At 36.4% G+C, this 25,908-nt stretch overlaps 1 protein-coding gene across 3 annotated transcripts; it reads left to right on the top strand.

Moving 5' to 3' along the window:
• The first annotated feature begins 382 nt into the window (after positions 1-382).
• Positions 383-25,908, top strand: LOC139981965 (interferon-induced very large GTPase 1-like). Of its 3 annotated transcripts, none has more exons than XM_071994462.1 (4): positions 383-564; positions 15,900-16,009; positions 17,317-17,574; positions 18,598-25,908. In XM_071994462.1, exons 2-4 carry the CDS (start codon positions 15,943-15,945, stop codon positions 23,502-23,504), a joined length of 5,232 nt encoding a protein of 1,743 aa, XP_071850563.1. In that variant the 5' UTR covers positions 383-564; positions 15,900-15,942; the 3' UTR covers positions 23,505-25,908. The 3 variants fall into 3 exon arrangements, with proteins under 3 accessions (XP_071850563.1, XP_071850630.1, XP_071850704.1); XM_071994529.1 differs by lacking the exon at positions 383-564 and adding an exon at positions 13,648-13,751; XM_071994603.1 differs by lacking the exon at positions 383-564 and adding an exon at positions 14,823-14,906.

Here is a 25,908-nt window from a genome sequence, read left to right as displayed (position 1 = left end):
TTGGCTGCGACCACTGTCAAGTTGTTTGGATAACCCGATAATAATACTGAAGGTCAACTTCAACCCACCAAAATATGCTGTGCGTTATATCTGAGTGAAGTATAACAGGATTGTAAGAAATATTTTACCCCATACATATAATGGTCTAAATTATTGTTCCCATCAAATATTTTGTAAACTTACTGTCAGTTTAACTCTAAAGCATTGTATTAGAGCGTTTGCTATTCTGGGCATGCATTAACTATAGGAAACCAGTTACAAAACATATCTCACGAGGAACATTAGCTGAATCTCAGCTCGTACCATTCCAAAGTAGGGAATGTTTCCGTTCTTGGCCATTTGATATCATGATGCTTTTTACACATGATCATGACTCACCTGATCTTCAACGCGGCAGTGAGTAATGTCACTGTCATTGTCGCCATTTTATAGAAGTTACATTTTCATAATTTAGTAACCAGATCAAGATGTTACTGGGAATGAAGTGGTTATATTTCGCATATCAGAATATCGCTGGAGATTAAATCAATGATAATTCATTGAGAAGGCAATAATCAGGATACGGTAAGTTCGAATGTTATGACGCAGTTAACAATAAAACAGACGCTGCAATATGGCTAACAATATGGCGCTATCAATACGTGTCTTTTACAGTGTGTTATGAGATTCATTTATTGTATTGTAAGTATAACAACCATCGACATATCCCTCAACCTGAGCTTCCATACATATATTAACGTGATCCTATAGTATGTCATGTCTAAGAATCTACGATTTTTGAGGGGAGGCAAATGCAATGCTCCTCAGGTTTTCATGAACACCTCCAGAACTCCTGCACTCACTCTGTACGCAATGCAGTTTAATAAAAGGCATATATTATAGGCCATGGTACATAGGGCATTTATGTGCTCTGTTTTCAATTTCCGTGCAACTGATCGAGGGAGGGGCTAAATTTATCACAGAATGATGAATTAGGAGTTGCTAATCACAAATTGCTTTATCCCCACGTATGGTTGTGGTTAAGCGAGAAGAAAATTCATGGAAAAGGGTGTTACATTACCATACTTAAAACCCATATATCAGTTCCACTAATACTGTTTTACTGAAGTGAGAAAGTACACTAACACTGCAAGCTTCATGGGAGTTCACTCATTTTTTTTATTTCAGACCTTGCATGAAATTATAAATGAATTATGACTGCTAAAATATGTTAGCTAATTAACCAATTGGTTAATTAGATTAATTAGTTAAAAACATTGTTAACTAGTTAATTATCTTAATGCATTAATTATTAAAAATCCTACTAATTTATTGGCCAGTTAATTAATTAAAGCCATTTTAATCAGTTGGAAGGATTGATTATATATGGTAGAGAACAAAAAGGAAGGAAATTTCAAATAATCTTCAAAACTTCATCCACATCTTTGTTTGTATATAGAGAAGTTGGACTGAGTAGGTTGTAACATGGACTTCCTTTAAATAAAGATTTTCTCAATCGCCTTGAAAGAATGCTATACCCTCCCAAACCAAATTTGACTACAACTCAAACTATGAGCACTTTATTCATTCAAAAGTGAAATACTTTACCAAGCCTGATGACTCAGAAGACAGATGCTTATCCACTCTATTCGAGGTGCAAGAAGATGAGAGATACTACCTCCCCTGAACGACACGATACCATTCCTAGTTTAAGTCCAAGCATTGCTAAAATAAGACTCCCTTTCATCAATTTTCCTGAAAGAATGCTTACATCCTTCCAAATACAATATTGACTATTAAATACAAAACAAAACAACAAAACTACCACACTTCCGGGTGGGGACTGATACAGCACTCCAAGTAAAATACTCAATTTTCCTGAAATATGGCCACATCATCCCAAATACAATTTTTTCTAGTAATTTACAACAACAACAAAATTCCAATCTCTGATCATGAGCATTTCGTTCATTCGGAAAAATTTAATCCTTACCCATTCTGATGACTGCCAAGGCTGATTGTTTACCAGACAAAGTGAAATAATACTCAACAGGAAATTTGCTTGTTCTCTCGTTTATTTCGTTGCTCATCTCTCTATCTCTCTCTTTTTCTCTTTCTCTTTTACTCAGTCTTTTACAAGTTGTGTTTTGTATTATACTCATTTCTCACTCAACCTTTCTCTCTGAAGAACAGTTTACAACTGACCACTGTCTCTAAAAACACACTATTCAGTAACTCAATACAATACATGCTAATTTTACATAAACAAAAACAGAATGGTTGGGCAAACAATAGATGGCAGTTTGAAAGCATTTGCCTATTTTCATAACATAGCAGGTGCAAAATTGTTAGACTACTTTACTCTCTAGAACATTCTCCCCTTCCATTAGGTACTCTACCTCAAGTATAAAAAACAAAACAAAATTAATACATTTTACTCATACATTAACTATCAAGAATCTTTCTTCATTAGTGCAAATCTGTGTGCAGTAAAATATTTTTGGAGTATTTATATCACATAATATTGAACTTATATATAACACTTTCTGTCTACATTCGACACAAACACATGGAAACACTTTTTTAAATTAAACATGTATGCTTATATGGTATGTTGTTATACAAAAATTCACTGATACAAATGCAATAGATCTTGGACTGTGTGCAGTCTGAAGGGAATTCATAACCGCTTCTAAGTAAAATTTACTTTACCACACAAAACTTAACTTAATCTAGGATTTCCACACGACAAATCTTTCTAATGTTTCTCAAATAAACAACTTTAAACTATATAGCCATGCTTATAGCTTTTACAGGAGCCACCTTCGCTTTTGAAGCTACTAGCTGCACTCTGATTCCATTTACCCCTATGGTTGTTAAATAAACCACAGCTGCATATGCATCACTCGAAGCATTACAAAACACATGCATTCTTTGGTCTGCGTTACCCTTTAGGCACAAGCATATTCCAATATCAATTTTGTCTAAATGAACTAAATTTTCCAACCACCTTCTGATTTCAGATTCTAGACCCCCTACATTAAGATCATCCCAATCAAGTCCTTTTTCCCCAATTATTTTGCATTCAAATATTAGCTACTACTATAATAGGCCCAATAATTCCAAGAGGGTTAAACACTGATGATAGCTTGCTTAAAACAATTTGCTTGGTTAAGGTTTCAACATTACTAACCATTACTGGCTTCTTAAGTTGAAATTTGTCTGACTCTGCATGCCAAGTCAATCCTAAGGTCTTTGTTGACTGCAACCTCAGTCTAGTTTTATCAACTGACTTAGCCCTATGTTCCTTTGGAATCCCTTCTAAAAGCGTCTTTGAGTTTGATATCCATTTCATGGGTTTCATGCCCGCTTGGCCCCGTAGAGTAACCAACTGGGTATACAATTCTTATATCCTTTCCACCATTAACAATCTCACACCTCATAAGTGTCACTACCAGTCTTTTCCCTGTGAACTTATAAGGTTTCATTTTGACGGAATGACAAATGAAGCATTCATTCGGAAACATGTGGCGTTCCCTCCACTCTCTTGGACCACTTGTATTGTCGGACCAGTTGGCGCGTTTCCTTGGCGGTTCGTTTTCATATGCGTCATCATTCAGCTTGTTTACATGCGTTTCTATATGAGTAAAATTTAAAAAAAAATAGCTGTTAAATAATGTTTTGCAACAAGAAAGGTAAGTTTTAAAATTTTGAGCAAGGATTATTTGCCTCCAGTTTTTGTTACTTAAGATTCAAAGCATTTCGCCCCCAACTTTCACTCCCTTATCATTAGGATCATTCAATAATCAAAAAGGAAAATAATATTTAGAGTTTAACTTTTATGTTTAAAAATTTGAAGGAAGAATGTATTGCAAATGTTCAGCAACATGCTCTAGCAAAATCTTTGAATTTCTTAAAGGCATTTAAAGTTACCTCGCAATCTGAACACAAGTTGACAGAAAAGGTTATATTTCCAAATTTAAAATGCATATACTCTTGTAAATACTGTTTTAATTTTGTTTACTGTATTTGCCGTACAAAAAAATTAATCTATATATGTCTTCTTCCTATTGAGGACCCATTCCCATAAGTCATAATGAACTAAGAAGTACATGCATACCATCAGTGTATCAGGACTACGTATATTGCTCATGTTTGAACGATGACAAGAAAATTACAACAACAAAATTAAATTTTGCTGATAAAATATGCTCTATGTAGGCTATATGCAGTAGGCTATATGCAGTGTTTTTGGTCAAACCTGTAATTTGCTTTGTCAGCCTGGTGTAACCCACAAGTTGAGACATTTGAAAGAAACATGCTGGTCAATGGTGTTGTTTACATCACATTCAAACTGTTTACTAATAGACCTTATATTGTGTGTGAGCATATCTTTTCTGTCCAGATTGAATTTGAAAAGCCAGATTTGAATTAGGGTAAAATTTACATAGGCCTGGTACTAGTAAATATTATGCCTTGCACCAGCGAGATATTTCTATCGCTATATTACCTTTGCATAGTGGTTATATTGTGAACGTTAAAATTTGCCAAGTTTAGTCAAATTGGCTGAGCTCTACGCCGAACATACATTTCTTTTCCAAGTGGGCAATTTGGAAAAACAGTGGTAGGGCCTAGCCGCCTAGGCCTAACTAAAATTAAGGGGCTGGTTGGAGGGGAAAAAATGGATTAATACAGAATCTTACACATTTTTGACAAAAATACTAGAACATACCTACAGCGCGTTTTTCAGCGAGTTTTGCCTGCCTTTTGACTTTAGTTATGTCGCAAAACCGTTTGTAACATTCAATGTGGTATCATCATATATGTCTCGATGTAGTAAAACTTCCCCAACACATTCTGAAATTGTTAACGTTAGGCCGATCGCCGTCGCGGAATTTCTGGCTATTTCTGCCTCCTTGCAATCAAATTGTGTCCACTCCAAGGCAAATGTCTTAAATCTCTCTTATGAATTACTTGTCAGTTCAATAAATTTTGATTTAGAGCAATCTTTAACGTGTATAATACAGTTTTCTCGAAGCGCCTTTCGTGTAACACCGCCACTACTGAACGCGGCCATTTTTGTTTTCGGAACACTTGTTCTGTCAATATTAACAAACGTTGTGATTGGTTGATTCGCCGAAATTTCGTGTATGCCGCAAGAATGTCTCACGTACGACATTTCTGATTGGTAGAAAATAGCCTCGTACAATAACGTAAAAGGACCCGATTTCTGTTAGGTTTTTACCAATTTTTAAGCATATATACTAGCATCGCAAGTGGGAACAACTGAATATCCATTCAGAATAATATTTTCATATTTATCATTCACATATTTTATCCCCTCCCTCTTTGAGTTGCACGGAATGAAACGAAATCAAGGGATGTACCACGGCCTATTAGTGTGCAACCGTGCGTAGGATATACACATACTGTACGTGACTGGATTGATTTTATCATAGTTGTATATGAATATTGTCTTAATAACAGTATTCTGTTGACAATCGTCTAGTGCTTGTATATGCTGTCTTGGCATCTAGTTACCTTGTCATGAATACTACTACAGTAAGCCTTCTTTAGTCTTTAGTTTAAGGATGAGACAAGGAAATGGCTTAAGCTGTGAAATTGATTTTCTCCAGACATCTTCAAAAAGTGTGTGAATTTCTTTCCACCACATTCCTTGTTACATCTTTTTGGCAGAAAGTTACTTCTTTAGATTATCGAGCTGTGTTACCCAACATCTTGTACCGAGTGATATTTCTATGCGTGACTTTATATTTAGCATTTTTTTCACTGCGCGGACGAGTTTCTCAAACAAGATATTATAGAAAAGCTATCAGCCTGCCAGTTGGCAGTACCTCTAGTTCTCGGAGGGGTCAAAGACAAAAATCCACAACTATTACTTTGGGCATGCCGAAGAATAGTTAAAAAATGGAAAGGTCAGGGAGATGCATTTGCTCTTGAACAACCAATTGTAGCATATCAAACCTACACTGTATCAGTATTGAGAATCGGTAATGTACTGATGTCAAACTCGAAATTACTAAACTATATGTTAGGTTATAGCCAAGGCTATGGGTTACATCCATTCTTTTTAAATAAAGATAATGACAAGTTAGAACCACGTTTTTCGCATGGATCGATCGAAAGTGCTTGGTTCCTTCCACTGGTAGGTACTTTTTTCAACCTACGTGGTGATTGTAGGGATTATCCTGTACAACGTAAATTTGCTTGCATGTCTGCCAATTTAACCATTGCAATAATTGCGACAGAAAAGCGTAGCGAATACGTCAATACAATAAGAGAATTGAAAAAGATTTCTTCTAAGACGCTATTTATTGCAGTCAAAGAGAAAAGAAATACCAATGGATCAGAAAGATCTTCCCCACCTACGAAAAAGGATAACTGGATTTTTGTCAAAACTATGCAGGTCGACACCATCAGCCGAATGGTTTGCGAAATCATAGCGGATTCGTGCAATAGAAATAGACAAATTGAAACTCTGTTGAGTATTGAGCAAATATCAGAGAAATGCAGAACGTACTTAGATGTCGACGATGACAAAAAAGAATGTAATAATGCTCAGACCTCTGTTAAGGACATCTTTGGAAGTGTTGAATACAAGGATGTCTTAGAATTTAAACAAAAGAGTTTTCCGTCGCAAGAATCTTGGCGGGAATGGGATGAGCTGGATAAAGCCCATTTTGAATCAGAAAACGATGATGATGAGTCTTTCGAACTGCAACGAGAAAAAATATTACAGGCCAAAACAAAGCAAAGGAAAATTCAGCTGGAAGCTCAGCTTTCAAACACTATGAAGCTGTATCACAGTACAATCGAGAGAGAAAAGAATAATCATGATTATTTGCAATATTTCCTTGGCTTCCTAAATGACAAAATATACCAAACAGTAAGTGATACGATATTAGATGGCATGAAAACTATTCTAAAACTTGAAGAAGAATTAAGCCAAAAAGAAAGCCTAAACGAAGAATGTTCAGCTGTGTCTGTTGATGATGTGGTTGACAAAGTAAGTGAAAAAGGTCGCTCCGATCGAACGTATGAAAATATGCGGCAAGAACGTAAGTTGCTGTTGAAAAAGTGTCGAGTTAACAACCTTGGATTTGAACACTTCATGAGATAAATTGGGCAATTATTCGAAGCATATGAAGAGCTTTCAGAGAAGAAACACCAATCAAAAAATATTGCTTTGTTCCCATCAATTTCCGCTAGTTTGGTATTGGAGATGCATTCGTTAGAACTAATGGACGGCGACACTGGCCGTGTGCCTCTTACATGGGTCACTGCTGTTTTAGATCAATTGAGTCTCAAACTAAATGATCCGAAGGTTTTGGTAATAAGTGTGGTTGGTGTTCAGAGCAGTGGTAAGTCTACACTCCTCAATAGTATGTTTGGTCTGCGTTTCCCAGTTCGGGCCGGACGATGCACGAGGGGTCTTTTCATAAGATTTCTCTCACTTGAAGAAAAATTAGCGGAAACGCTAGGGTTCAGTTACTTGATCGTTGTCGATACTGAGGGCATACGATCCATTGATCATGACGATCGAAGATAGTTCAACAGCGCGTAGCTGATTTGACCGCTGCAGACAGAAATAAAGTGAGTACCTTTAGAATCAAACAAACCCTCGACGCGGCTACGAAAATTGCTGCGGAAGCGGAAGGATTAGAGGGGAGGTATGAGAAATTCTCGGAAGTTGTAGAACTGAAGCTCGATGAGGACTTGCAGTATATACCCTGTCTTTGGAAGGGAGGAATGTCGCCACCAAATCACATGTATAGCGAAAAAGTGATCAAAATTAAGAACGGGCTCTTCCAGGATATCAAAAATAAGACCATAACACCTGAATTAACAATGGCGACATTCACGGAGCGCGTACGAGATGTTTGGAAAGCAGTTAAGGAAGAGGATTTCGTTTTCAACTTTTCAACTTTCTACCATTTTGAAAAAATGCTTAGAAAAGTACTTTAGAAAAAAGTTTAACGAAGTAGGGGTGTATGATGATTTTCAGTACAGCTGCTCTTCTTTTAAGACCGAAACTGGCTTATCGAATCTGTGTGATGAGGTGTGCCCTATGTGTGGGAGCCCATGCGAAAACATAATGGAGAGCCACTCGGTTCATTCTTCCTTCCTTCATCGCTCCAGGGGGATGAAAGGGGAAGCTTATTCAGAGACATCGAAACTTGTATTGGAGGATTGTAACTCTTCATTACTCTTACGAAATGCCACATTTACAGTCGGCAATGAAAAACTTCCTTGCGCAATGTACAAACGGCGTTTCCCAAATTGGGACATTCGCCCGACGAACGGTGACTTCGGTAAGCGCTTTTGGCAATGGCTATTTGCTACTCAAAACGACTGGATCGCGCTCACTTTTGACTGCAAACCTGCTGATATACCTCAAAGTTGGTTTCACATAAGCGAGCAAGAAGCGCTTGATAGCTTAGAGCAAGACAAAAATCTGAAGACAAAAGGACTGTCAACATTTCATGGAGGAGCTTCATTTAATTAACCATGTTGGGAGTTGAAGAACGCACGATCTTTACTATCATTATAATGTGGAGCTATTATTACGTAGAGTAACACATATTCTGGCGTGCGTTTTTCAATTTGTTTCATTATCAGCCACTCCTAAAGACCTTCAGTATTCGCCCGAAATGTTTACACGCTAAAAAATCGGTAGAATTTTTATAAAATAATTTTCTATAGAAGCTCTGATCCTCGAAATTATTCACACCCTCTGAGTAAAATAGACCGCTAAATATTTCAATGTGGTTAATTACTTTTAATGTGGTAGTAAAATGCTAGTTAAAATTTGAGTATGGGTGACACTTTCTATTGTATAATAAGATAGTATATCGGTACCAAACTGGATTAAAAGGATAAAAATTAAAAACTCGTAATTAATGGACCTTTGAGTAGGTGAAATTATGCTATGCAGTTACCTACAGATACGTTCATATAACCTTAGTTAAAAAGATAAATGTAAAGTTGAGGAAATACTGGCATACGACTTACAATGAAACTGGGGCACACATTGTTATATAATATGCCTACGTGGCCTTTTATAAACACGGTTCAAAATGTTTGGCAGAATTTAATAGGAAGTACTAATTTTTGTAAGTCTTTATCAGGTATGTCAAATAAGGAATATAAGGAATATTAAATGAAGTCCATCATTTGATATTTCGTTCTGTTTTCAGTAAAGAATATATTCATCTTCCAACTATGGTTTGTTTTTGTTCAAATGAACACCCTTTTAGTTTGTGATATAAATCGTACCACACTGGTGTTTTTATTTGAAAGTGATACTAGCTACTCTTCTTTCCCATGTTAATAGTTTCTGTAATGTATGTAATGACACGCATTCGTATCCTACCCGTATACTTGTAATTGTATATCGATTCCACGTTTTAGACTCACTTTTTTGCAACACAGTGTTCGTGTCCAAGCAGCTAAACTCTGGGACTCACTCCCCGATAATGTTATTAAATGTCTCTCAATTATTACTATTAAAGGGCCTTGAGACATAATCTTATTACCAACCAGCTGTGACTAACAGTTTCTTGGTTCTGTTTTAGCCTTTTCATCTTAAATAGTTGTGATCCCCTTTTTTCACCTTCTCTCTCTCTCGTTTTATTGTTTCATATTTTGACACATTTTTATTGGTTCCTTGCTAAAAGCAAAGGAACCTTTGTATTCAGGTATGTGTGTGCGTGTGTGTGTGTGTGTGTGTGTGTGACGCTTCAGCTTGTATGCACGATAACTCAATAAGGGACTTACCAATCACTACCATATTTGGTGGGTGGGTGGCCCATAGTGACTAGATGCACCCTATTGACTTTGGTGCCGGCAAAGGTCACAAAAGGTCAGTTAGATGCAACAAACCAATATATTAAAAACAGCAATAACTCCCATTGACAGGGTCCGACATGGTTGATATTTTGGGAGTAGTTGAGAATGGGGTATGAGATCGTTTCCAAACATAACGGTAATGTGATCGAAGGTCAACAAAGGTCAATTAATGATAAAAAACTAGTATTTTTGCGATAACTTGAGAACGAAATTTCCGTTAGGGTTGGGAGTTGCTTCAATGTAATCCAATTGTCGACCCCCATTTGGTGACCCTTGACCTCAATTTGACCTCTGGTGACCTTTACGTGTTTTGGGGATTTTTACAGTTTTGATGCTATTTTCAGATGTCCAAGGTACTTTCTGATCATAAATGTCAATAGGTTGGTCCCGTGTGACCTTTTTGTGCGAAGTTATATGGGGTCAAAGTTTTTCGGTCGGAGTTAGGATGGCTGTACAGACTTGTCGTTTTGTATTTTGAATCAGGAGATAAAACTACATCTGAAACCAAGGTCAAAGGTCACATTAGAAAAATGTGCTTATTTTGGGAGGAAACGGGCAAAAAAGAAAATGTTTGGTTTTGATGCTAGATTTGGATATCAAAGGTACCTTCCGATCAAAAATGTCAATGGGTTGACACCCGGGTGAGCTTTGTGTGTGAAGTTATACGAGGTCAAAGTTAATTTTCAGACATTTAATGCAATAATTCCCAGTTCCAAGGTGTGACACGCTTGATATTTTTGGACAAGTTGCAAATGGTATAGGGGAATATTTTCAAACTTAACGGTCATGTGATCCGAGGTCACCAAAGGTCAATTGATGATAAAAATTAGTATTTTTGGGGGAGAAAATGGGCAAAGAAAAAAATGTTTGAATTTGTATAGTTTGATGCTAGATTCACGTCTCACCGATCAAAAAATTTCAGTAAGTTGACCCAAGGTGACCTTTGTGTGTTAAGTTATATGAGGTCAAAATTAATCTTCAGACATTTAATGCAATAACTCCCAGTGCCAAAGTGTGACATGGTTGATATTTTGGGGCAAGTTGCGATTGGTATAGGGGAATATTTTCAAACTTAACGGTCATGTGATTCGAGGTCACCAATGATCAATTAATAATAAAAAAAACTAGTATTTTTGCGATAACTTGAGAACGAATTGTCCGTTAGGGTTGGGAGTTGCTTCAATGTAATCAAATTGTCGACCCGCGACTGGGTGACCCTTGACCTCAATTTGACCTCTGGTGACCTTTACGTGTTTTGGGGATTTTTACAGTTTCGATGCTATTTTCAGATGTTAAAGGTACCTTCTGATCATAAATGTCAATAGGTTGACCCCCGTGTGACCTTCGTGTGCGAAGTTATACGAGGTCAAAATTTAAAAATATTAATGAGGTCACGGGGTCAAACGTGAAAAACTCCAAATTGCTTGGCTACTATTAGTTGAAATTTCGTCAAACTTGGTATGATGATATTGGTAGATAGTCTTCACACACTGATGTGTGTTGCAATCGATATCATGCATATTTATGAGGGGTGGGCTTAGCAATATTTCGTTATGAAAAGTTTGTATGCACGATAAATCAACGAGGGAATGACCGATTATTACCATACTTAGTGGGTGGCCCATAGTGAGTAGATGAACCCTATTGATTTTGGTGCTCATATCATAAATATTAATGAGGTCACGGGGTCAAACGTGAAAAAAATCCAAATTGCAATAACTTGGCTACTATTAGTTGGAATTTCGTCAAACTTGGTATGATGATATTGGTAGATAGTCTTCTTACACTGATGTGTGTTGCAATTGATATCAGGGCCTAGCATTACTTTGGCAACAAAATTTTGTGTGCGTAAATTGCTGTTGTTGTATTAGGGCTTTGTTAGAAATTTCCCTATGAATGGAACTAATGAACAGCAGCAAGGAACCATGAAATGTATTCATTCTGGTTTTGTAAAGGGGTGTTCACGTTTATAAGCTTCTTCAAGCTTCTTGTGGGCACATTTCAGTCTCTTTCTCTTTAAAATTTCTATTTTCTATGCATTCCTTTGTTTTTTATTTCAATAGTGACAAAAATAAAGTTTTATGTAATGAAAATGAATAAACAGGTACTTGCTACATAAAATCAATGTTAAAGTTTGAAAAGTATGACTTTTGCTTGTTACCACCTGCAATGCCTTCTTAGCTCTCTAATGGAAAGCTGTTGCCTGAAAATCGATCATTGCGATACGAATTGCGAAATAATCTAATAAAGCCATAGTAAAGATTTTGAAATAATTACGGCCTCAACAAGCATTTTTGGGTTCCCAAGCGAGGCAACGAACTAAAAATTTCACAATTTTCTAACATTTCCAACATAAAGCATCACTCATGCTTGACCATTACAGTATATCCTTTTTAAGACTCATTGATAATGTTTCCATGATACAATTTTACCAAGGATAACAGTTATGAAGTAATATTTATTACATTTTCGAAAACAGCAAATGACCAGTGACGTCACAAGTTTTCATTAGTGCTGGTTAAGTACCGATAGGTTCTCAAAATTTTTAACATGCTGTTTATATTTTCAAAATGTATTTATATGATCTAAAAACTGATACCAGTAAATGTATTGCAATCATTTCAAGCTGCCTTCTCATAATACTGATGTTGCTTCTGTTCATGGACCAATACCAGTTTTATTTCATGGTGTGACCATTATACTTTAGCCTATCCAAATTTGATAGCATTAGGTTAGCTCTTCAAAACAAATTGTAAACGGAGATATGTCTTCGTGCTCTGAAAGCAACACTTTGCAGTAAGAAACCCGTAGTAACGAAGTAGCATCCAAATACAATCCCAAAGTGAGATTGCCGGTGCCGTCATCTAAATTACGAACACTTTACTTAAATCTGTGGATAATTCCTAAATTGTCTGACAACCTGCTACAATACACGAAATGAAGGAACTCGATAACTTTGATTAAAGAAACGGGAAGGTTTCTATCACAATGGGCCAACCAAGTAAATAAGTAATTTGATTGTAACGCCAACGAAGAACAGTTATAATTAACAATAGCAAAAATATCTAATAATAAACATATTTATTTGTTTTAAAAAAAACACAACAATAACATACATTAGAGTAAAGTAATCAAAGTCAAGAAAGGAAAGAAATATCAACCAATAAAATTATTTAAAATAATATAAACAAATTAAAGACCAAAAACTATATCAGTCATTAAATGACGTGATCAAAGATGAGTTTTAAGTTGTGACTTACAACAATCTGACGGTAGTAAAAGAAAAAAGTACCGGCAGGGCATTCCATAGACGTGGTGCACAAATATGAAATGCCCTATCATGATAAACCTCTGATGTATACACATGGTTAGTGCAGTAATGGTGCTTTCGAGCGAAGAATGTGCCCACCATAGCGTCAAGTCCAACAGTTCACCCAAGTGTGGGTCGGCGCATTGCCATGTAGAGTTTAAAAAGAACAAAGCATACCATTTTGAATAGGATTCGCTGTCTTTGATTGGCAGCCTAGTAAGAATGATAAGTGCTGCAGCTTTTGTTACGCAGGCAAAACAAATTCACTGTTTTGTAGAGATGGCCATAACGCATCAAGTACAATTTGGACGATAGTAGACCCATTTTTACAGATTTTTTTCATCCATTAAATTATTTAATAGCTGGTTCGTTGTTCGTTGCAATGTGACAAATAAGATTTGATGAACCGTGTATAACTGCACACACACATAAGTAGGTTACAGCATGGACTGTTCAATATCCCTTGCTATAAGGCGATTTCATGTCAGCATGCTTAATGACTATCAAACCAATGGTGGTATTATAAGGTGTTGCTTACCAAATCCGACGGAAGAAAAATCACTATCCATCGCAAAGGTCTAATAATATCGTGGTGAGTTTAGCAGGATTTTATTTTCTGAAAGTATCGTGTTTAGTTTCAATATCTTTCGATCGTTTAAAAGTGATCCGTTGATATTACTGTAAGGAAGACACGGCTTCTAATAAAACCGAGAAAAGATCCATTAAAATGTTTTCGTTAAATGTGAACTCAGGTTACGGATATATCGCAACATAGAAAACGGAAAATAGAAGCCTTTGAAAGACTTTAACTTGCGTTGTCGTAATTAAACTTCGTGACAAAGAGAAAGATTGCATTTTGATCCCACGTCATGAGACCTCAGATCGCCATTTCGTTTTTGTAATACTTTGAAACGAAGGACTACTTTGCGGGGTATGATGTTTAACTACCAAACATTGCGTACTATTAACGTCCCATTAAAAAAGGGAAGCAACTATTGGTATGTTGGTTTGTTCCTAATGTGAGCGCCTCTGAATAATGCGTCCTTTTTATTGTTCAGTTGTTTGAGCTGTACATCAACAGACTTACATCTGTGAACAAAAAAATGGGGGATTAATGGTTTGTAAATTTGCCAGATCGCCACAACGCCTTTATGTAAGATATGAATTAATATAAAATGTGGAGTCGATTAAAAGAAGAATGCGCCCACTATAACGCAAAGTTAACGGTTAACCAAGTGTGGACCGGTGCATTGCTAATGTAGAGTTTTAAAAACAAAGCATAAACAGTTTTAAATGTATCGCTGCCTCAGATTGGCAGCCAAGCAAGAATGTTCAGTGCTGCAGCTTTTATTATGCAGGCAATATTTTTCACCGTTTTGTAGAGCTTGCAATAATGCATCAAGTGCAATTTATAGTAGACTCATTGTTACAGACTTGTTCATCCATCAAATTATTTAATAACCGGTTCGTTCTAATGTGACAAATAAGATTTGATGAACCGTGTCGATTGTTTACTCTTGCGTTTTGAACTTGCGTTGTATACGTATAACAAATATGTTGAACTTGTATAACTGCACACACATATATGGGCTACACCGTGGACTGTTCGGTGTACCTTGCAATAAGGTGTTGTGTAACTCAGCATGCTTAATGGCTATTGAACCAATGGTGGTAATATAGGGTAGTGCTTACAAAAATCTGACGGAAGAAATATCACTATCCATCGAATATGTCTAAAAAAATCGTGGTGAGTTTAGCTGGATTTTCTTTTCTGGACGTTCCTACATATACGTTTGTTTAATTTTAATAACTTTGATCATTTGAATGATCAGTGCTGACAATTCTTTTCTTTTCTGGAAGTGCCGTGTTTAGTTTTAATATCTTTCGATCATATGAAACTGATCCGTTGATATTACTGTAAGGAAGATATGAATTGTAATCAAACCGAGAAAAGATCCATTAATATGTGGAAGTTTCCATAAACGTGGACGCAGGTTACGAATATTGAAATATCGAAACTTGGAAAGGAAATATTGAAATATTGGTAGTTAAATTTCGGGACAAAGAGAAAATTTCATGTTGGTATCACGTCATGAGACCTCCGATGCGCCATTTTGTTTTCGTAATACTGTGTAACGGATGATTGCTTTGCGGGGTATGATGTTTAGCTGCTATACAGTGCGTATTAGCAACGTCCAATTGAAAAGGAAAACATGTAGGCCTAATTGGATTTTGTTTTGTTCCGAATGTGAGCGTCACTGAATAGTGCGACCTCATTATTTTACGGTTGTTTTAGTTGTACATCACCGGACTTAATTATAGAGTCACATCTGTGGAAAAAAAAAAGTTGTGCAATGATTGTTTTGTCAATTTGCCAGCTCGTCATAACGTTTTTATGTAATACATAAGCTAATAGGAACTGTGGAGTCGACTTAAAGAAATATTGAACACGTAATATGGTTTACTCAAGAGCTATATAAATAGCTATTTGATAAATGAAATGGTGACCATATTCTCTTCCAACTCTTATTGTTCAATCTGTGACAGTTTGGTATAGTTTAATGCTCGTTCATGACTTTTACAAAATGTCAACCAATAAGTGCATAGTTTACAATTTTATTGACGTTAATGATTATTTTGGCACCCAATGCGTTCATGGGTACTAACATTATGTAGTGTTGATATTCGGGTTTGGCAGTGTAATAGCATGTCCTAACATGAAACAATCTTCCCTCTGCAGTTGACGATACACTGGAGTAATCTACACAATCCGTGAAGGGAAGATGGATGCAGAAGAACCGAGTGGAAGTCAACCTGCGAAGCGTCGAAAGACGTTTCACGAAGAGAACAGTATGTTATATAAACATATTTATAATCGGATGCATATTACATTGTGGCTTACCGCTAAGGTTTCAATCACTGTTGTGTTCATATTTCTTTGCTTTATTCCAAGGGCGGCGGAAGCACTTTTAATCTGGGGGGCACCGATATCAAAGGGCACTTTGCAAAAATTCGATTCGACTGATGAAGCCTTCTATTTAGTACCCTTTATAACTCTTATTGCATTATCTTATTTGCGTATACACATCACTCCATGAACGCCCCCCCCCCCCATCCTCAAGGAAAATATGCATACTAGCACTGCAATATCCAATGTGCAAATTGGGAAACAAGGAACAAGTCTTCTTTTGAGACAAAATGAGGTGAATCATGCTAGTTGCTAATGTAGGAATCTTCCTAATTAGAGTTTATTTCTTGTTAATATCTTAACAAAAATTTCCATTCGAAATAGCTTTGAGTTTGACCAACAGAAATTCATTAAAAGTCAGCCAGGATTTGCAAAGTTGTGCGCACGACTATCTGAGCGGAGCGCCACCATCGGTTGGCGCGGAGCGTACAAGAAAATTTTTGGTTTTACAAACCCCTCAGATGACCAGAAACGGCCCTTCCCGAGTGTTCATTCTGGTTCCCTAGAATCCCTGGCCTCTTGCTAACTTGAGACACCTCAATTTTTATGTAGAAAAAAGGGCACATTTTTAACCTGAGGAAAAGTGGGGGGCACGTGCCCCCTGTGCCCCCCCCCCGGTTCCGCCGCCCTTGCTTTATTCCTTTATTAGGGTCCCGTACCAACATATGTCATGAATCTCCTCACTTGTTTTCCACACTGCTTGTTGACGTCAGTTTGCTTTACTAACTACACTATAAAGTATTCGCTCTTGGCTTTTCTAACGTTATTGGATATTTTAGTACTAGAATGTTTCCTAAACTCTGTGATTATCTCTTTCTATGAAGATATGATGATACAATTGGTTTCTGCTAACATATTAATATAGCTTCATCCACTACCCATGATATATTTTTTTTAATAAACCAGGTAAAGTGACGATATTTCTTTTGAAGGTAACAGTCTCGAGTTATCAACCATGAAGAACATAATTTTAAGATCACGAATATTTTCCTGATAGTATAGACTTTACATATACGCAACCAGTCGCTTTTAGTTGCCGGACCTTGCCAAAATTGAGTAATTATCAACTCTGCGATCAACATACTATAACAAATTAATATCTATCGCAGATGAAAATTAAAAATTATTTCATATTTCATCCCTATTTTGAGCTATTTGGCGATTGATAGAACGTTTTTCTTATTAATAGGTTCTCGATATTTGAATATGCTAACTGAAGTTGGAGCTGAACTTAGCACAGAAGATCTGGAGAAATTAGTGGATATAGCAAAACATGAGGATAAGAATTTTAGGTTCGAAGACACGGGTGTACAACCAAAAGTTTTGGCAAACATTGGAAACAACGGGTTATTTACAGAGAATGATCTGTCATGGCTGGAAGCTGCTCTGATGAAGGTCCACAATCGTGATGCAGCTAACATTGTGTGCAATTTTGCATACGGGAAAGGTAACGAAAACATGTTCAGCACATTATCTTTTTGCCTCGAATTGCCCTGAATCACTAATTTCAAAAGTGACTAGAATAAGCTATTATCCTCATAGAAATTAACCGACTCTATTACCACTAAAATATCGCTTCGAATGACATAAAACCCCGCGTAATGGTTCAATATGGTATTGTAATGCGGGGTGAGGATTGGTAACTCGATACAATTTTAGAATCCCGAACGTTTCAATTATTGGATATCACTCTCCGCCGTAACACGAAACTAAAAACAGAATTTAAAGTAAATGCCTTCAGAAATAAACTTTGCATATTCTGACTATTTGAAGAGAACTATCAGTTTACGTGACATTTTAATTTTACGGATACTTAGCTGCAGGGGCGTAGCTATTCTTTGTGGTGTAAGGGGGAAAATCCAAAGTTAGTTCTCAATTTAAAAGTCAGGGAATTAAAGATTGTACTAATACAGCATGTCATAACATGACGACTGTTATGAATTGGGATAAGTGGAGTTGGTTTTCTGACGTCTGTTCTGTGGAGGTTTGTAACAGCAGGTCATCAAGAGGTCCTTAAGAGGGTGTACATGCGAAATGGTACTACCATCTTCGTAAGTTTACCAATATTCTTAATAAGACTTTGCGTGCGTGAGTTGTAAAATGTAAGAAATTTGGCAGAAGTTTGGAAGATGGGAGTAGGCACGTGTCCCAATGCTCTTAGAAGCTACGTCCTTTTACATATTAACGATAAAAACAATTACAACTACCTAATATTACGTGTGGGTATAGGTGTACGCAGCTATCTCATATCTGTCTGTCTTGTATTTATTAATAGCAACAGTCAAGTTGCAACACATTCACCCTCCTCTGACCACTCCCCATCTCTGGTTTCGCTTCTGCTAAAATTAACAGCTCTAAATCCGTAAAATTGAACTGAATTTGAGACTAGCCAATATCTATGTATACGTGCATGATTAAAATATAAATTATTGTTTCATAACTTTTTCGGTCTTTTCAATTGACTATATAGCTGACAGCGACCATGATTTTCCAAGTGAACCAGAATCTTCGAATGATGAAGAGGAAGACGACCTACCAAAAACATTCGAAGATTTACTAGAATGCATCGGTTTTGTTGGTAAACATTATAACAAACTTGCTCTGCAAGAGTTTCTTATTGTACGTGATTGTAGTACTAACACCAGTTTAATTCACACATTCTGGCAGAAAATCACTTCACTAGACCACAGGATTGTTTTATCTCAGAATCTTCTTCCAGAAAATATCAGTATGCGCGATTTCATTTTTAGTCTTCTACATTGTTCTGATGACTTTCTCAGACAAGACATTTTGGAGAAACTATCAGCCTGCCAGTTGGCAGTGCCTTTCCTCCTCCAAGGGGTAAGAGAAAAGAAACCTGAAATACTTGGTTGGGCTTGCCGTAGAATCGTCAAAAAATGGCAAGGACAAGATGATCCATTTTCCCGAGAAAAATCCATTATAACGCACCCAACATTTACTGTGGCCATTTTGCGTATTGGCGATGTGTATATCTCTAAGTCACAAATACTTAATCGCATGTTGTCTTTGTGTCAAGGTTATGATCTACACTATTTTTTCTTAAATCGCGAAAGTGACAAAGTGAAGCCAAAATATTCACTAGGAACTGTTGAGAGCATTTGGTTTCTTCCTCGGAAAGGCACAGAGAAAGAAACAATCAATAATGTAACAACATTTCTAAATTTAAGAGGAGATAGTAGAGCTTTCCCGATCCAAACAAAGTTTTGTTGCAAAACAGCAGACTTGACCATAACATTTGTTTCAGAAGTAAACAAGGTAGATTCAGAAGAGTACGTTAGAAATATTAAAAGCGCGTCAACCAAATCTCTGTTCATCGAAGTAACTGGAAAGGAGACGAATATCCCGGATATGAGACCCCTGTTAAATAGTCAAACAATACTTGTGGGGGAAACACAAATAAACTGCCTTGAACAAAAATTATGTGAATTTGTAAGTCAAAGCTACCAGCGAGGTCAAGCTTGCGGTACACTGGAAAATGTGACTAAAATTTCAGACAGCGATATAGGTTTTGATGACGAGAAAAATGAGAACCAAAATGCAAGGAAGCTCATCAAAGATATATTCCAGAGTATTCCGTTCAAAAGCTGTCTAGAATTCAAGAAGAAATGTTTCCCGTTACAAGAATCGTGGCAGCAGTGGGTCCAATTAGATAGAACTCGATTTGATTCAGATAACATTAGGGAAGATTGGTCTTTTGAAAAACACAGAGAAAAGACCAATATAGGAAAGAAAAACAAAAGACAAACACAACTCCAACATCACTTTTCACAGACGATGAAAATATTTTACAATGGTATAAAGGACACAGAAAACAACTTCGCTCGTTCTCAGTACATATTTTGTTTTCTTCATGACAAGATACAAGAATTAGTAAGTGAAGATACAACCAAAACTATGAGATTAATCTCTGCAGCAGAAAACAAAGACTCTGAGAGCGTAAGTAGGTCAGACCTACAAGAAGCAATTACAAACTGTGAGAATATAGATGCATCTCACTCGAAAGTCAGATGTGAAAATTTTGGAAGTGAACATTTTCTAAGAGAGATGGGTCAACTGTACGAGGCATACATGGATATTTATGACAAACATGCCCTATCAAAGGAAACGGCTGATATACCTTTGTTTCCGTCGATAGCTATGAGTTTAGCTTTACAGATGCATCCATTTGAATTGATGGATGGTGACACTGGGTTTGTACCAATAACGTGGATTACCGCGGTTCTTGACAAAATGACAGAACATTTACACGACCCAAGGGTTCTTGTAATTAGTGTTGTTGGTGTCCAAAGTAGTGGTAAATCTACCCTCCTTAACAGTATGTTTGGTTTACGGTTTCCCGTTCGGGCAGGACGTTGTACACGTGGTCTCTTCGCTCGATTTCTGAAAATTGAAGAAAAACTCGCAAAAGAGTTGGGTTTCAAGTATGTCATTATCGTTGACACTGAAGGAATAAAGTCTATTGACCACGATGACCATAGGTTTGATAATGAACTGGTCACGTTCGCACTGAGTATTGCTAACGTAACGATTTTCAATATAAGTGGCGAAAACATCGGTCCGGATGTGGCCGGTATTTTACAAATAGCTGCACATGCGGTGATGCGGATGAAGGAGGTTGATATAGAATGCAGATGTAAATTAATTCAACAACGAGTATCCGATCTAACAGCAGCAGACAGAAATAAATCCAATACGGACAAGATTAAAGAAACACTCGATGAGGCGACAAAGTTTGCTGCAGAAGAGGAAGGCTTGGAGGGTCGTTATAAGGAGTTTTCCGACGTTGTAGATTTAAAATTTGACGAAGATTTGCAGTACGTGCCAAGCCTATGGACCGGAGGAATGGCGCCCCCAAATCATATGTATGGAGAGAAAGTTGTCAAAATAAAACGAGGACTCTTACGAGATATCAGAAATAAAATAATCACTCCAGATTTAACCTTATCTACATTCACAGATCGCGTGAGAGATGTATGGAGCGCCGTTAAAGAGGAAAACTTTGTCTTTAATTTTAAGGACAGTGTCAGAGCTGTAGATTTCAATCAGTTTTGTCTCCATTATAATGAATGGATAGTGCAAATGAGACAAGCAATAATGGATAAATCTAATGGCTGCCTTGGCCGCGTCAAATCTGCAGTAGAAGAAAGTGACAGTGTTGAGTCATTGATCACACCTTTAGAAGATGAAGTGGAAAGGCAAAGCGAACTACTGAGAGATTTAGTAGAAGAGTACGTTTTAGACCATCCTCGCAAGAGCATGATTTCTAGACATAAACGAGGATTCTTGGAGGATGTTCATATTGCAGTAAAAGATGCAAGACAACAGGCACAACAAAGGATAACGGAAGAATACGAGATTAAGAAACTTGAACATAATTTGCCAAATCTGGGACCAAAATGGTTGGTGAGGATGATTACTGACGTCAAAAAAGCAGCAAGTACAAGGGCAGTTACTGAAAAATTGCCGCATGCAAATGCATTCGATGAACACCTACATAACAACCGTAGCGTGTATATGAATAGCAGATATGAACATGAACTGAATAATTTGTGGAAAAAATGGACGAAAGAAATCAAACAAGAGAGTGGTATCACACAAATCAAAATATCGCCGTCTGATATTAAAACGTTATGTGATAAGTTATTGTTAAGAATGACACGGGATATGGCTATAGGGAGCGACATACACAATTTATTATCAAAGGAAGGAGGAATAGAGAAACACATTGAGTTATCAGATTGTTCAAAGTACATCAACGATAAGCAGGTCAAGGCTTGGGTTAAAAATAAAGCTACTACTCGCAAAGAAGAGAAAGGCCCCAGTGAAAGAGAAAGCGAAACGCCGGAAAATGAAATAATTCAATATGAAAAACAGAAAGCTATCAATACCATGATACTATCTATTGAATCATCGATAGTTGAGCTCAAGGGTCAAAACAGAAAGCATTTTGATACAAATGTTTTTCAATTGCTAGTGCGAAAAACACTACAAAATCTTTCAAAAAAGACAGAAGGTGAAATAAAACTACCAAATAGTTTAATTGCAAAAGGACTTATGCACTTATGTGGTAGGGCAGTTAATGAGGTTTTTCAGTATACAGAGGTTAGTGATGATAATTACAGTATTTATTTCCACCGGGAATATGATATAGTGAGAAAAAACTTGCATAGTTTTATAACGCAAAGTAACGTAGAGTACAGCATATCAGAGGTCCTTTGTTACTACATAAAAGGAGAATTAGGGAAAGCATATGAACATTTGGTAAATAATTTTGATTACAATGAACTTACTGATCGATTGAGTTTACCCTGGGACGTCTTAGAATACGAATGGCGAGTGGGAATGGATCATGCATGGAGACGTGGTTTATTTTATGAACCTATGAGTGACATCATGGCATGGTCTGATGACTACTGCGAGAACTTAATACCAACAGAAAGTTGTTATACAGAAAAGAAAGAATTTGATGAATTTCGTGTAACTGTCCGCGACGATCTGACCAAAATGGAGAATAATTTGAATCAAACTGACTCATATCAAGACTGGATTGGTCGTCTGTTAGAGACATTTGATATCGACTCGTCAGTACAACGTACATACGACATCTATGATAATCCTCGTCCTCTGGAAGTCTCTCGTCATTTAAAAGAGCGTATAAATCAATGGGATCCATGGGAGGAATACAAAATGCCTAGATTAGACCACTCATCCTTGAAAATAGCAGCAGGACTATCGAATGTCTGTAAGGAAACCTGTCCAATGTGTGGTATGTTCTGTGATAATATTATGAATAGTCATACAATACATTCTTCTCATTTACATCGTCCTAGAGGCATGGCAAGAGAAACATACCCTGGTACTAATAGGCTGGTATTAGAGGATTGCTCTTCATCCATCCTACTTCCTGATGCAATGTGTACGATAACTGGTGAAGTATTCCATTGTAAAGATTACAAACAGTGTTACCCAGACTGGGATATTCTTCCTTCTACAAATGATCCTGGTAAACTATTTTGGCAATGGATATTTGTAGATTTTAGTAAGATGTACTCTGATGTCTGTGATATAGAGTTTCCTAACAGCTGGTTAAATATTACAAGAGAAGAAGCTTTACAAAGCTTAATCGATGATAAACAATTAAAGACGGAGATGAGAACCAGTCAAAACCAACACACTAAGGACGATAATGACGAACAGAAGCTTGTTGCAGATGAGGAGGATGATTCAGATTCTGAGGAGAGCAAAGAAGCAGATTCTGCGAGTTCTAATAGTCCCTCAGATGATGAATCTGAAAGCTCGTCAGATGATGAATCTGAGAGCTCGTCAGATGCTGAATCCGAAGTAGTTCAGTCATAAATTATACACAGTAGAAACGGAGTCATAGCTGTAAACTATAATATCAAAATATGGGATCGCGATTATACTTCCGCCATCAAGTGTACATAGTAAAAAAACAATCACAGCTGAAAATTACATATTTTACGGCTCACAAAATTTCAGTTTTGATTAACTTGTTGAGTTACAATATAAAGCAAACATCAGCGTAAATTCCGTTAATTTTCAGCACAACACAGTAACTTCATTGCTTACGAAAATTATTTTCAAAATACATGTTAATTTTATTGATGTTTTCTTGTTCGATTTCAATACAATTATCACCACAAGAACGAACCACAAAAGATATATCTAAACTTTGTTAACCCCAATATAAATATTTACCCTATGTCAACAGTGAGACGAAACACAATTACACTGCTTTAAGAAATGCGATCATAAATACATAAAATGTACTGAAATAATAAGGTATCTTAATTGTGAGTAAACATACTTATGCACTCGGATACTTCAAAAAACAATTAAAGTTTGCCATTTAATTTACAACACACAGGGAGGGGATGGTATAAGTTTATAACTACAAGTTATGAACCAATCGCTACAAAATTCTCAAAATCATTCATTCAATTTTCAGAGTAAAATTTTCATTTATAAGTCATAATCATAGAGAATATTCGTGTATAAATCACGTTTAGGGGCTTCCATTGCGCGGACGGGCCCGGGAACTTGACCCACCGGCCCTCTCTTTGAAGCCTTTATATTTCTTCAAGAATATTATGAAATGCGAATAAATTATTCTTTATCCCATAATTCCCTGGCTTCCTTATTGACCACGGGCCCGGCACTAACCCTCTGTTTCTATTTTCATTTTATGCACAAGAATACCAAGAAAGTTTCGATCGACGGTTGAATATTAACGCATTCTTAAAAAAATATGAATTATATCTATCCGTATGTTGTTCTGTCGATTGTCCGAAGCAGTTCTCTTATATGCTACTGAGTTTTAAGGTCTTCCGTAAATGTTCCTCAATTTGAATCAACGGAAAATTAGTTTCATTTTCTGTATATATTAATTACCGATAAATTCATATGTATGCTAATGCACTGTACTGGGATCATTCAAATAATTTTTTTATCAAATAAAACAACCAACAAATGTACATATTCAATTAAAATTATCCTTTTTATTTTATATTAAAAGTTACACGTTCCAAAACTGTAAGCATATTGTTTAAAACAGTTTTAAAGTTTCCGTAAATTTTTCTCAAATATTGCGTTTGTAATAAATGGAAACTAGTTCATTTTCTGTATATATTTACTACCGATAAATTGATTATTATGCTAATGGACTGTACTGAGATCATGTAAATACCCGACATATAAGTCATAACCATAAAGAATATTCATGTATAGATTACGTTTACGGGCCTCCAGGGCGCGGGAGAGCCCGAGAACGTAACCCGCCGGCCCTCTTTTGAAGCCTGCATATTTCCTCATGTATATAATGTAACGCAAATCATTATTCTTTATCCCGAACTTTCCTGGCCTACTTATTGACCACGTGCCCTTGCCCTCCTTTTTCTATTTTCATTTTATGTACAACAAGTCAAAGAAAGCTTAGATTGTCGGATGATGTTGAAGCATTCTTAACAAAATATCCATTATATCTATTTGACGGTCTGTTGTTCTGTTGTAATGTTAGCTGTTTGGATTCTCGATTGTCCAACAGCTCTCTTATGCTACTGTGTTTTAAGCTTCTCCGTCATTTTTTCTTTAATATTGCATTTGACTAAACGGCAATAACTTCCATTTTCTGTATTTATTTACTATTGATAATTAATTATTATGTTATTTATTGTACTGGGATCATGTAATCATATTTTCATCAAATGAAACTTCAAACAAATGTACATTTCTTAATTCAATTTTTATTAAAAGTTACAAGTTCCAAAACTTTTAACATAACGGTCAAAACAGCTAAGAAGTAATCCATATTTTAATTTTCGTATAATGATAATTTTGTTAAGAGGTACGTTGTGTAATACGTGACATGTTTTCGTGCACGTAACAGAACGACCACAACTGCCACGATACTTGGTAAGTGTTGTACATACGTTGCTTCGTAGAAAGCTAATATTAGGAGAAATATTATAAAAACATACAATCTTTTCCATGTATTAATTACTACGCTTTCATTACCTTGAATTGAGATAAGGTAAATTGACTTGTTTTAATATTCTTCGTGAATGAATTTGAGATCGAAGAAATGTCATCTGGGAATGATCATGAACCCAAACTGGTTGACATTTTGTCACAAAGGGGATGGGATTGTACAGGAGTTACAGGGGTGTGTTTCTACCATCCCCTTCACTCTTGTGACAAACTGAAAAGTCAAATTTTTACCTTTTGGTAAATTACATTTGCC

Source organism: Apostichopus japonicus, chromosome 1, assembly GCF_037975245.1.
Source record: "Apostichopus japonicus isolate 1M-3 chromosome 1, ASM3797524v1, whole genome shotgun sequence".
Taxonomy (NCBI): domain Eukaryota; kingdom Metazoa; phylum Echinodermata; class Holothuroidea; order Aspidochirotida; family Stichopodidae; genus Apostichopus; species Apostichopus japonicus.
Note: the sequence above shows the minus strand (reverse complement) of the source record. Positions and strands in the feature narration are given on the sequence as shown.

Excerpts from the sequence above, each read along its gene's own strand:
- LOC139981965 (XM_071994462.1), top strand. The coding sequence starts at position 15,943 with ATGGATGCAGAAGAACCGAGTGGAAGTCAACCTGCGAAGCGTCGAAAG. Across the intron at positions 16,010-17,316 it reads GACGTTTCACGAAGAGAACA|GTTCTCGATATTTGAATATG; the intron begins GTATGTTATATA and ends TCTTATTAATAG. Across the intron at positions 17,575-18,597 it reads CAATTTTGCATACGGGAAAG|CTGACAGCGACCATGATTTT; the intron begins GTAACGAAAACA and ends TTGACTATATAG.